The 14,197-nt window shown below is 43.6% G+C and overlaps 1 protein-coding gene across 2 annotated transcripts in view; it reads right to left on the bottom strand.

The window, feature by feature from the left end:
* SIM2 (SIM bHLH transcription factor 2) overlaps positions 1 to 14,197 on the bottom strand; it is a 484,182-nt gene that overhangs the window by 91,174 nt on the left and 378,811 nt on the right. For both annotated transcript variants that reach the window (XM_085621287.1, XM_085621288.1), the window contains exon 6: positions 7,881 to 8,080. In XM_085621287.1, the coding sequence (XP_085477413.1) occupies positions 7,881 to 8,080 (200 nt within the window). The remainder of the gene's footprint in view (positions 1 to 7,880; positions 8,081 to 14,197) is intronic.

The following is a 14,197-nucleotide window of genomic DNA, read 5'->3' on the forward strand; positions in this document are numbered from 1 at the left end:
CTTGCACAATGCGAACAGGGTGCAACGCAGTTTGCGAAGTGCTACGCGTAGCTCGCGTAGTGCGAAGTGCACTTTGCGTAGCTTCACGTAGTGCTACTTCGCGAACTACGCCCAGGGTTAGTAATGACTGTATTTTTCCACTAACTCACTTTCTGTAAACAGGCCTTTACATCTTGTTCTTATTTTGTCACATTTGCTGTGCATTCAAAGACAGAGGTCAAACGTCAAGCTGTGTCTTCTGTTGAGCTATTTTTCTTCCTCAAACTTCAAAGTGAGAGGATGTATGTGACAATCATGCTGGCTCTGGAGAAGTGCCTGAGGAAGGCTTTCAATGTTACTTTTTTCTAGCATACATCTGAATTTAAATGTCTGTAAATGAACTGTGCTGACGATCAAATCAATGCAGTAGGTGATGACATTTCCACACATTGTATGTACGCTGTATACGTTAAATCAGTACAACTGTATGTGAGTGCAAATGTAATGGTCATTTCAATTGAAGATGTTTTGTCTGTGATGGCAGTACACTATCATACCATCCATACTCCACGTTATCCCACTCCACTCTGCACCATTCAATTTCACTGCACTCTACTCTTCACCACGCCACACTACACCACTCCACTATGCACCACTGAACTCTACTCTGAAACAATCTACTCTACACCACTGCACTTGGCACCACTGCATTCTGCTCCACTCAACTGTAAACCACTGCACTCTATGCCAATGCACTCTACACCACTTTTCTCAAAACCAACGCACTCTATGCCAAGATACTCTACTCCACTGCCCTTCTATCCCACTCTACTCTGCACCACTCCACTCTATGCCACTCTACTTTTTGCCACTGCACTCTATGCCAATGCACTCTACTAAGCACTACTGTACGCTATGAAGGGCTACTCTGCAACACTGCACTCTGCCACTCTATTTTGTGCCTTACTATGCTGCTGAATTCTACGCCACTGAACTCTGCAACGCTCCACTCCACGCCACTGCACTCTACACCAAACTACTCTAACCTACTGTGTACCACTGCACTCTATGCCACTTCACTCTACACTGGAACAATCTACTAAATGCCTCTGCAGTCTACAACACTCTATTCCACTCTGCACCACTCCACTCCACGCCACTCCACTCCACTCTATGCTACTGCACTGTATGCCTCTGCACTCTAGACCACTTTACTCAAAACAAGTACACTCTAAGCCACTGCACATTTTGCTAATCTCCATGCCACTACATCACTTTACTCTGCACCACTGTATGCCACTGCACTCTACACCAATGTACTCTATGCCACTCTACTCTACACCACTGCACTCTGACACTCTACTCTGCACCACTGTACTCTGTTACTGAACTCTATGCCACTCTACTCTACGCCACTACTCTATACCACTTCACTTTACCTGCACCATTCCACGCCAATGCACACTACACAACTGCACTCTATTCCACAGCACTTTATGCCACTCTTCTCCACTCTGCCCCACTCTGCACCACTCCACTCTATGCCATTGCAATCAACGTTATGCCAGTCTACTCTATGCCACTGTACTCTACGCCACTACTTTATGCCACTGCACTCTACCCTGCACCACTATACTCTACCCTGCACCATTCCACTCTGAGACACTCTACTCTATGCCACTGCACTCTATGCCATTCTACTGCACTTCACTCTATGCCACTGCACTCTATGCTACACCACTCTAAACCACCGCACTCTATGCTTTGCCACTCTACTCTAAACCACTGCAGTCTATGCCAATTCACTCTACACCTCTTTACTAAAAACTAATGCACCCTATGCCACTGGACCTACGCCAATTACTTTGCACCACTGCACTTTACGCCAATATACTCTACAACATTACACTTCATGCCACTGAACGCTACATCACACTTTACTATTGTGCTCTACGTTATCATGCTACTATTATATTATATATATATATATTAGTATACGTTATTGTGCTCTATTGTACTCTATACAACTCTATTCTACTCTGCATTGCTTTACTCTACATGACTGCTCTCTGCATCACTCTACGCCACTCTTCTCTGCATCACTCTACCCTATGCCACTAAACTCTATCCTGCACCACTCCACTCTATGCCACTTCACTGTACATCAATCTAATCTGCAATCCTGCTCTCTCCGCCACTGAACTCTATGCCACTCTACTCCGCATCGCTCTACTCTACAATACTCTACTCTGAAACAATCTACTCAATGCCCCTGCAGTCTATGCCACTCTATTCCACTCTACGCCACACCCCACTATGCCACTCTATTCTACACTGCTGCACTCTATGCCACTGCACTCTACACCAATGCTCTCTACACCACTTTACACAAAACTAATACACTCTAGGCCAATCTACTCTGCACCACTGCACTATGCGCCACTATAACTCTATGCCACTCTACACTATTGCACTCTGTCACTTTACTCTGCACCACTCTATGCCACTGCATTTCACACCAGTGCACTCTACGACACTCTTCTCTGCAACACTGCACTTTCTGCCACTCTACTCTGTGCCACTTTACTCTATGCCACTGCACTCTACTCTGCACCACTCTAATGCACTCTATGCCAATGCAGTCTATACCACTCGAATCTACTGTGCACCACTGCACTCTACATCACTTCACTTTACACCTCTCTACTCTTTACTCCTCTACTCTGTTACAGTGCACTATATCCACTATAACAGGCACCACTTCACTCTTCACCACTGCACTCCACACTATTCCAGTCTAGGCCACTCCACTCTGTACCACTCCACTCTGCAAAACTGCACTCTATGACAATCCACCCTATGCCACTACTTTATACCACTTCACTCTACACCACTTCACTCTACTTTGAAACAATCTATTCTACGCAACTGCACGCTATGCCACTGCACAATATGCCACTCTACTCCTCTCTGTGCCACTCCACTTTACGCCACTCCAATCAACACTGCACCACTCGACTCTACACCACTGAGCTCTACACTGTACCACTATACTCTACCCTCTACCACTCCCCTTTCCTCTGAAATAATCTATTCTATGTAACTGCACTAAACGTCACTGCACTATGTGCTGTGTCACTCTACACCTCTGCAGTCTGTTCTATGCAACTGTGCTGTAAACCACGGCACTCTAGGCCAATTCACTATAAGCCAATACACTCTACGCCACTTTGCTCAAAACCAATGCACCCTACACCATTGGACCTATGCCAACTATGCACCGCTGCACATTATGCCACTATACTCTACAACATTCTGCTCTATACCACTGCACGCTATGCCACTACACCCTAAATCACTCTACACCACTATCCCTCTATTCTACTCTGCACTACTGTACTCCACGTCACTGCTCTCTGCACCACTCTACTCTGCAACCCTCTATGACACTGCACTCTGACACTCTATTCTGCATGACTGCACTCTATACCATTGCACACTGATCTGCACCACTCAAGTCTATGCCACTCTACTGCACTGTACCCTGCACCACTCCACTCTACACCACTGCAATCTACTCTTCACCGCTCTACTCTACGCCTCTGCACTCACTCTATGCTACTCTACATCCCTGCACTCTTTGCCAATTCACTCTACACCACTGTATTCCAGACCAATGTACCCTATGCCACTGCACTCTACGCCAATTTACTCTACACCACTGTACTTTAAACCACTTCACGCTAGGCCACTTTACTCCTTTCTACAACACTCCACGATACTCCACTCTATGACTCTTTACTCGATTAAACTGTGCTCCACTGACACACTTCTCAACTCTATGCCACTCCATTCTACAGTACTCTACTCCACTCTGCCATTCTATGACATCACTCCAGACAACACTCTACACAACTCCCTCTATGCCACTCCATGCCGCTTTACCTCACTCTACTCTACAACACTCTACTCCACTATAAGCAACACCCTCTATGCTACTCCACTGTATGCAATACCACTCCAGGACACTCTATGCCACTCCACTTTACGTCACTGTACTCAACTCTGACACTGTACTCCACTCTATGCCTCTCAACTCTGCGCCCTTCCACTCGACTCCCTCCACAGAACAGTACACTACTCCATGACACTTCACTCTTTGCCTCCCTCCTTTACCCACTAACTTTTAGATATGCTGAACTGCAGCCATTCTGGTGCACAATGTTGCTAAAGCATATTGTAAACCCTATAGCTCTTGCATAGGCAAGACCTATTGACTTTACCAATGCATGTTTAAATATGGTCTTCCACTTGGGACAAATGCTAGATCTGGTGTTGGCAAACTGGTATCAGCTGGTTAAGACAGCACGTTATTGCTTGCTTTTATGTCACTTCGTACAGCTCTTCTGCCTTTTGTAAGGTGCCTATTTTGAGTCATGTGGAGTGGTATCTTTCCCACATGATTCCTAGGTTTCCCAGGAGCGGGGATGCACCTGGTAAAACCTAATATTTTTCCATGTACATTTTCTTCCTACAGAAAGCTGGAGGAAAAATGCCCAGAAAAGTGCCCGGAATCTGAAATCACATTAGGTAACGGACCCAATAACTTTGCATCCAGCATGTGATTCCCCTTTCTTGGCCTGATAATTCAGAATGGCTGGTACCTGGGTGAAAATGCCAGAAGGAATCTGTAACTTAGGGTTCGTATTTGCCCCTACAGTTACCGGCCACATTAGAATGGACCCTTAAATATTTAAATTACATGTTATTATTACCCAGTTTGTGATACTCAATTTACTGACCTGCAAAAGGATTGAAGGCTAAGTCATCCGTGCCGGGATTTGAACGTGTGACCTGCTAATCACTGCCTTTTTCAGCAGGATGTATTGGAATCACTGAGCCATTCTACTGCCTTACAGATTCCAAAAAAGATCACTGAGGAGACTTCCTAATCTGGCTCTGTGCAGAATGAATGGATGTAAATATTATGTTTTCAGTTCTCCAGACTCATTCCACACATGTATTGACCTTCCAAGATATCCTGCCACTGGAACTCCACAGGGAACATTGCATCCTAGTTGGTGATAAGTGCCCTGACAGATAAAGATGACAAGAGTGATAAAATGCCAGTCTCTAGTTCTTATTGCTAATGTTCGCTCTGGTCTTTAACCAGGAAATTTAAGGCAGCTTTTAAGATGGCAACCTCAAATAAAGCACAAACCCTGCGTAAGCAGGAAGACTACCTTCTGCTTCCTTTAAGATGGATCTCAGCACTGCCATCTAAAGTGCCTCGGTGGAGACCAAGGGATTGCATTCTGGGTTCTTGAGTACCATCATTTTTAGCCTGAGGTTGATTCAGTTTGCTCTGAGTCATCGTTGCCCTGATCTGTAGCATCCCTACAGAGAGATCAACCTCCTCTTTGAATGACATTTCTGTGGTGGGTATCCTAGCCTTGCTACACTTCTGGGAGGAGTGGCACCTTCACCACTTCAAACAGCACCTCGCCACCCCTAACCCTCAATTTTCTTTGAGGCTCACTCGTCCAGTGTAGCTACCTGCTCTCTAGTCACTGCTCCTCTCTGCATCCTCTGATATTCCCTTAGGAACTAGCATAGTATAGGCTCATTTGTCTGCTCGTGGAGATTTTTAGACATAGGTGTGTCCATGTTTTGAAAATATGATGCTGGTATTTGGAGTCACTGTAAAATGCAAATCTACAGATTGATGAAAATAGTGTGCTTTGTAGATTTTGGGGGGTAGCTCCCAGCAGCCACAACCTTATGGTGCACGGGGAGCTTGGTTTAGATTACATGGAAGATTGTATAAAACTGGCCCCTCGGTTACTCTGGTGTGCCGTCTGGTGTAATGTCCAGGCCTCCTTTGATAGAGATGTAATAAAGGGCTGTTTGGCGTGTGCCTTGGGATCTTCGATATCCTGGTTTAAGTACATCTAGTCAAACTTATCCAGTTTAGGGAAACCTAGCCTCTTTCCTGACCCAGCCTCCAGGAGGACAAGCCATGGGTAAAGGATCATTTTTTGATAAAGTGGGCCGGGGATAGCTACTTGGATACCCTCAGAAGTTATGCGATGATTTAAACATGTCCTGGGATTGAGCCTTGCTTGGATTGGCTTAATCACTGCTGGGAGACATTGCTTCTCACTAGACTCTGCTTGGGTTCAGTCAGATGGAAACTGTTTTTCCCTCTTGGTCAATATGATGTCACCACTGTTAGCCGTTGCCCTGATGACGAAATATCTGACCAAACGTCGTTGTACTTTGTATTTTTTGAAGATTTTATAAAGAATTGTCTAAGGGAATGATAATCCCAGCGTTGCAAAAGGTAAGGATCACAAATTGAAGAGCCGCTTTAATTTATTTGCCAGCTCTTCGTACGCAGGAAATTTGTTTTAGAGTGGGAGTATTTTTTTAAAATATGCCGTTAGACTTCATAAATTAATGATGTTTTAACACTATTTTCAATGTCATTTTTACCATTTTATATGCTTCCATGATTTGAGTCTTATTGACCGAAGTAAAGAAAATGAAGAAGAAAGAGATCTGACTAAAACATTGGAAAAAACACTGCATTGAAAAAACAAAACAAAAAACGATTGCTGTCTGTATACAGTGCATCTCTGGGATGAAGCATTAATTGTGTGATCATTGAGAGTACTTTTGAGGTGTAAAACAGTCCTGTGGACTCTTTAGGAGGCGCAGTTACACAGCAAACAGGTTAAGGCATGAGTTGAGAGGGGAATAGTCCTCTGGATGCAGCCAAAGCCCACTCTATACATATTTTAAAGAAACTGTAATAATGAGTCATGCAGACATCTGCACTGTCAAGCCAAACCTAAAACCTGCATCTCTCCCCTTAGCAAAGTGCTATGTGCTTGATTACATTTTCACTAAATTATTGAACTCAGACTTTCTGATAATGGGGGACCTTAAATTTGTCCAGGTACCAATTTCTCTTCAACAATCTGGGTCTAGAAATTGACTGTGTAGAGATGAGTTCATTCTTTTCCTCTGTTTCCTTCTTTCCCATTAAGCTCTGGAAGACTTCAAGATACAGTGCCTTTCTAACATAAAAGGCATATTTGTATAGCCCACGGTATCCCCAGGGGGTGTACCGGTAACATTGACAGATTAATAGATGTTTTTTGTTCTCCAGGTTAATGCATCAACCTCAGAAGGATGAAAGGTTGAATGGTGCCAACATATGTTGAACTGGTGCCTATGAAAGAAGGTCAAGCACAGATCCAGCATTTCTAACACCAACTCTCCACTCCATCTTAATATATTCATATTATCTATTTTAATATGTTACTGTTATACATACAAATTAGATTACTCTAAAGGTTTGCAGGAAAGAAAGCACATGATTGAGTTTTTTTCGAAGGTAGACTGAGCATCTATTTCAGTTCTCAGGAATTTTGGCTCAATTTCTTTTCTCGTGTAATACTGCAGGTCATCTGGACACTGTGAGCACCCACACTGCCCAGAGCTTTCATCTCCTTTTCTTTTTAATGACGTATAGTTTGTTCATAATCTGAAGTATGTGAACAAAAAAGTAAAATTCAAGTCTTTCCTATAATTTATCAATCAACACAGACTTGGCTTTGTCTCGCTCCTGGCTCTCTCCTCATGCATTTGTATATTGCACAGACCGGACAGCATGTGTATTGATAAAACTTCAGGATTTTCCCCATAGTTTTGACCAACATTCCAGTGATTGCATGCATATGTAAATTGCGTGTAATTGCTACCATCTTAGATACATAGTAATACAATATATACAGTGTCTGCTTGGCGAACCATGTTGTGGAGCCGTAATTGGATCTGACAGGCTGAGCTGTTCGCGCGGGTGGCTCTGAGGGCTGAGATGTTGAACAGTTTACCTGGAGTCCAGGAATATCAGCTTGAGGTCCAGGCTTGCGCGGAACATGAACATGTTGCTATGCAGCTTGATCTCCGTGATAGCGCTAGGAGGCAGCGACTGACCCACCGCCACCAGTCCCACGATCTGGTAGCACGAATCGTACAAGGAGATGTCCAGCATGTACTGCCGAATCTTGAGGTATCCGCTGCAGTGAATCACCTGCAAGGAAAGAACATGGAGGTGAATGACCGTATAAGTGAGGAGAGAATTACCAATGTGTGAATGTCACTGACCAAGCAGTGCAAATCTTGAGTAGGGGCTCTTGGTGTATATCAGACGAGCTATACCAGTAGAAGAGGCTGTGACTGAGGCCACTGTGGATATCAGTGATGGGACGCGTCACCTGATTCTCAATGCCACACTGATAGAACATTGGGCGTCCAGAAGGCGGTCAGGTGCTAGGTCCAGTTGTGGTTTAGTCAGCACTGTATGAGCATCGGTATCATTGTAGTAGGGCCCTGGACAATGAAAGAAAACTTTGTTTTATTTTTTAATGTATTGTTTTTATGGATCACTCCTATGGCCATTGGTTGCTGCAGGGTGCCACTATGCTTCACATTCAAGGATTCCAACAGTCTGCAGTGCATAATCACGTGGGAGTAGCACACTGGCTTTAATTCATGCAGGTTGTGGTTGTTTCTCTGTGGTTGGCTGTCAATCACTGCTTGACAGCATGTGGGGGTGTATATTGCGTAAAGCGCGTGCAAGACAACCAAGAGTCAAAGGTAGCTGTGCCGCCTAGATTATGACTTCTATGCCTATGTGTTCCTCCATTGTTTTGGTCTGACGGCCTCAGCGTTCATGGGCGAGTGCCTCCTGTCCTCCGCGTTGCAGGCTCCAACAGAATTCAGTGAAGGCCATTCCTCAGCCTTGGAAACATTGACCAGGAGCAATCCCCCTCTACAATGGTAACTGACAACTCTTGTTAGTGGGGGATGGTTAGAGCTGGTAGGCAGGAGGAAGGGGTTCCCAGCAAAAGGAAAACAAGCAAGGCAAACCGTGTGCCCTCAAATCTCCATAACATAAGTTCTAAATGCTGTCCTAAAACCTATTGCCTAACACTTGCATTTAACCAATATACTGTATGAATTGATTCAATGATTTACTTAAGTTGAATATGCACATAAATTGTTGAAGATGGATATAACCTTTTGTATATATATTAAAAACAACCACAATGCAGGATTAAGGTAGAAACAACAATCCGTTTTTGCATCCTTGTTAAATGTGTCCCATGTCTTTGCCAGTTTGCACCGAAATTGAGAAATACACATTCCAGAACTCGGGACATTGTCACGCCAAATGTAGTCCAAACTAGTCAAAGTTCAAACATTATAAAAGGGTCCCAAAAAGTATTTTTTTTATTTTGTCTGGCACCTGATTTATTTTTAGCTGTCTCACCATACTATTGCTTTCCAAAAGATTCATACATAACGTACATAAATAGAGTGGCTTTTGGAAAGCAGGCTTCACCTATTGGTCTGTTGGTGTGTTGAATTGTCATTCATATTTTGCTTCCACCCACCACAGCATGCAGAATGGGGCAACGGGTCTGCCCAATTTACCCATTTGCTCCCTTAACTTTGAGTAACTTTAGAAGCTTGTGCACATTGGTTTGTGCACGTTGTTAACATTCACTTCACAATAGCGTGTTTCTCTTCAATAACAAATCTCTTTAAAAGAATCATTTTTTAATTTTATTTTTGCATAATATTTTAAGAAATGGCTACTAATTTTGCCTGCACTTTGGATGCTCAGTCACACAGTGATTTACTTAATTTCTCCTTTTCAAAGTTGCTGTTATAGGTGTTTACCAGACATTGTAACATTGTTGTTGCCTGCAAACTGAGGGCCTGATTGGGTGATGATTTCTTCTTGTCACCTTCGTAACAAGTAATGGTAAAGTTCCTAGCACAACTGAAAGGCTTGTTTTTTTAAAATTAATCCATCAATACCAGTGAATGTGTTTTTAATATATTGTCATAATTTGCTCCCTGCGTTCTCATGTCGACCAACAGAGGTCTTTACTGTGGGACATTGCAGTGTTCTAACAAGCTTACGACTCACCTACTATACACACATACTGAATACCAGTCTCTTGGGTGCTTTTCAGAAATTCCAGTTCATTTTTGATCCATGCCAGGTTTTGTGAAAGCCATTCTGCTCTCTCTAAAAACTCTATTAACCAGAATGCCCCGCTCACTGTTTCATCTCTACCTCTGATGGCCTAGGATGAGAGGAGGAATTCAGCACATTTGTGGTTGGCCGGTGCTAGCCTGCCTACACCTGATGCATGTGTTCACGGTGAGGTCTTGTACGCCCAAATTTCCTTCAGTCCAGCGTTGGTCAGTGTAGTAGTGTTCCTGTTTGGCTGACAACTTATTTCATAAGTTCCTGAGCTTTTGTTATTCTTATTACCTGGATTCCTGATTTCTGTGCCAGCACTATTTAAGTCTTCCTTGAAGCATGCACGTCTTTCTGCCAGTAGCTCCCTTTATCCCAGTCCTTGCCTTTCTTCCCATTTACCTTAGTTCCATTTTCTAGTTTGCTACCTTCCTATCCCTGCTATTTTAGCTTCCAGTTTCCTTGTGTTGTTTTTTACTTGCTTTATGCCAGCTGTACGTTTTGTGTAACCTTTCCTGTTAAGCACTATTCCTTGCTAGCTCCTTGTCTATTGTGGCTTATATTTAGTTCCACATCGTTGCTGTTACCGCCTTGAATGTTCGTAGCTGGTCTCCAGGATCCATGGGCACAGCTGACAACCGAGGTGGTGTTTCTTGGCCACTGTGAGTATTGTCTTTGAGTTACTTTTACAATATCATCATAGGTATAAGGTCCACAGACCCTGCCTTTGCTTATATATATCCAATATGTGCGTATTGGCAGTCAGTATCTGTAACAGCAATTGCGGGCATTGAACTTACTGAGCATCAGTCTTACCGTGTGAAGCATCTGAATACTTTTCCCTACATACCTTTTATTGTTAATGTTGATATATATGTATTCTTTGCTAAAATTATGGAGAAAGCTGTGAATAACCAACTCATAAATGATATCAATTCGATTGATTTGCTTCACCCCACTCAATCGGGTTTCCGGGCCTGTTACTCTACTGAGTCAGCCCTACTTCGCACAATCGAAACCTTGCGAAGGTGTGCGGCTGAAGGACAAACAGCTGCTTTGGTATTACTTGACCTAAGCACAGCTTTTGACACTGTATTACATAACCTACTTCTTCAGAGGTTAAGTCGCTGCGGGGTTAGGGTACAGCATTACGCTGGATGACCTCTTTTCTTCGAACACGGAGCTTTCAAGTTGCCCAGCATCTGCATATGTCAGACAGCATACCTCTCACGCAAGGTGTCCCACAGGGCTCTATATTGAGCCCTACTCTATTTAATTTATATATTGGCCCCCTGGTGGGAATCGTACAAAAACACAATGTAAAAGTTGTGTCTTATGCAGATGTTATGCAGTTCATAGTAACTATATCTCAGGACGCTGAGGCAGCTGCAACATAATTCTCTGTGTTTAGAACAGCTAGCCTCCTGGATGACCAACAACTGCCTAAAACTTAATGGCAACAAAACGGAGGCAATGATAGTCGGGAAAACACCTATCTGGTTATCTACATGGTGGCCTGAGGTCTTGGGTCAAACCCCTTTCCCGAAAGCAGAAACCAAAAATCCATGCGGTTGATTTGATCCTAAACTCTCGTTTGAGAGTCAAATTAGGAAGGTAGCAGGCACGTTTTTCTGGACCCTCAAAGTCCTAAGGAAGCTTTTGGACTTACTACCTATAGGGGCCGGGAAAACAGTTATTTATGTCCTGGTCATGTGCCAAATAGACTATGTTAACATCCGCTACTTGGGAGCCACCAAAGGAAACCTAACTAAACTCCAATGCATTCAAAATGTTGCTGCACTTCTGGTCCTTACTCTCCAGAGAGTAGCATCTACTTCCAAAGCTCTGACTAGTCTTCACTGTCTGCCAGTGGAGAAGAGGATTTACCTATAAGGCCATGTGCCATTGCCACAGAATCTTGTGGAACAAAGGCCTGAGCTACCTGCGATTTATGATAACACCCTACACACCTTCACATAATTTAAGATCTGTAGGAGCTCACCTAATAAAGGTGCCAAGAGAGCAGAGGGCCAGGATGGGAACCCAGTCCTTCAGTTATCTAGCAGCCAAAAGGTGGAATACCTTGCCACTGAATCTGAGCTCAGAACCTACAGAAAGGACATTCCGAAAGGGATTAAAAACCTGGCTTTTCGGGACTCAAATAGGGAGTGTTTAGCCTACCTCATTTTAGTGTTCCGCTCATCCTAGATTTAGACTTCGTTCCATCTCCTTTCTCTCATCTCTGCTTCCGTTGGGGGTTACAATCCTAGAGTGGGGACACACCGGTGGGTGTAAACAGGCGCTTTATAAATGGTAAATAAATAAATGTATATATTACCTCCTGGCGGCCGTCAGTAGGTAGCTATAGTTTCTAGAGGAAGAGTGTTTTTTTCTTTTGCCAATAATTTTGGTGCCATTTGATGAATCCTCACAACATTTTTAAAATTAGTATGATTGTCACTTCAGCTGCTCTCTTTAAAGTTTTGGGGTGATCTGTCAAGTGGGGGCCGAGAAAAAGGGGGTCCCAAAATCCGTTTTCCCCATACAAATTGCCATTGAGATATTAGACATAACTACAGCCGAACTGCTGAACGGAATTACACCAAATTTGACAGAAAAGTAACTGTTGGATCAGAAAGCAATCTTTTTGTGAATTGGTGTAAATCAGTTCAGTAGTTTTTAATATAATAAAATAAATCAAAAAGTAGACATATAGAGATGTAGATCCTACTAGGATCCGACAGTCCCCGTGCTCAAATCTGATTGGCTGCCAACACTTCAACCAGGAAGTGCTGGGAGCCATCTTGAAACTCTGCTTCAGCCTAGTCCCTAAAAATGCTCCTTGCTTCTCTACTTTAGCCCCTGGGTGGGCCAGCTTCCGGGGGCATGCACGATTAAAAAATGGAAAGGAGTGCATGAGGCTCCCCTCCTGAGGCACTATTAAGCCCTGGGGACCATCCCGGGGCTGTTATATTATAATGGAAAGGGGCCGCATGGACCTCCCGCCATGGGCTCTTTTGACCCCTGGGGACCACCACCTCCCCAGGCTTCAATTTCAATTTGGAGGGGGGCCTTATAGACCCCCTCTCCAGGGGCGGGTTCAAGCATAGGGAAGCACCCCTCCCTTGGTCTAAATGAAAAGTAATAAGGAAACGACGTAAATCCCCCCCGGAGACCACCACCTCCCCAGGAGCTTTTCTATAATATAAATTGGGATGGAGGGGATGTCCTAGACGGCCCTAGGGACCACCACCTCCTTGTGCTGGCTCATGCAGATCAAAGGAGGGGGCCGCGTGGCAAAATAGATATCAGAAATGAGCAGAAAGGGGTAAGATAAAGGTCAGAAACGAGCAGAAAAAGGCAAAATAGAGATCAGAAACTAGCTGAAAGAGGCCAAATCAAGGTCAGAAACAAGCAGAGAGAGGCAATATAGACACCAGAAATGAGCAGAAAGGCAAAATAGAGATAAAAAACTAGCAGTCAGACACTCATGCACCCACTTACAAAATAATTATTAATCTCTCTTACCAACTCACTGATCTATTCAGAGACTCATGCACTGACTCACAGATCCTCTCAGAAACTCAGAGACTCACTGAGATACTCATATACCCACTTACAGTGCCACTCACTCTATCACACCCATTTACAAACCTACATGGATTCTCATACACCCACTGAGACACTCATGTACTCACTCACACACTCAGTGTCAAAGGTTAGCCGTCACAGTTAGGAAATAAATTTAGAAAAACCTTACAAATTCACTTTAAAAAAAACAAAGGTTACAGGCACGTTAAAGTTAGGAAATAGAGTTTTAAAAAACGTAGAAGTTGACTGGAAAACCCAAAAGTTACAGGGATGTTATAGTTAGGAAATAGAAATTAAAAAAAACCTTAGATATTCAGTGAAAAAACAAAAGTTAGCTGGACTTTATAGTTAGGTTCAGATTTCACTTGTGCATAACCAGTGAAATTCAGCAGTTACATTTACCTGAGCTAATTATAACTTATGCCCCTGCCATGTACTGCTTATGACTTAGTGGCTCTGTGAGTGGCTGTATTGGTGAGTGATGATATCATCCAAAGAACCACTCTCACAGCTATTCATACCTCATACAACCTCTCATACGTCCACTCACACACCCACGCA

Source organism: Triturus cristatus, chromosome 8 (genome assembly GCF_964204655.1).
Source record: "Triturus cristatus chromosome 8, aTriCri1.1, whole genome shotgun sequence".
Classification (NCBI taxonomy): Eukaryota; Metazoa; Chordata; class Amphibia; order Caudata; family Salamandridae; genus Triturus; species Triturus cristatus.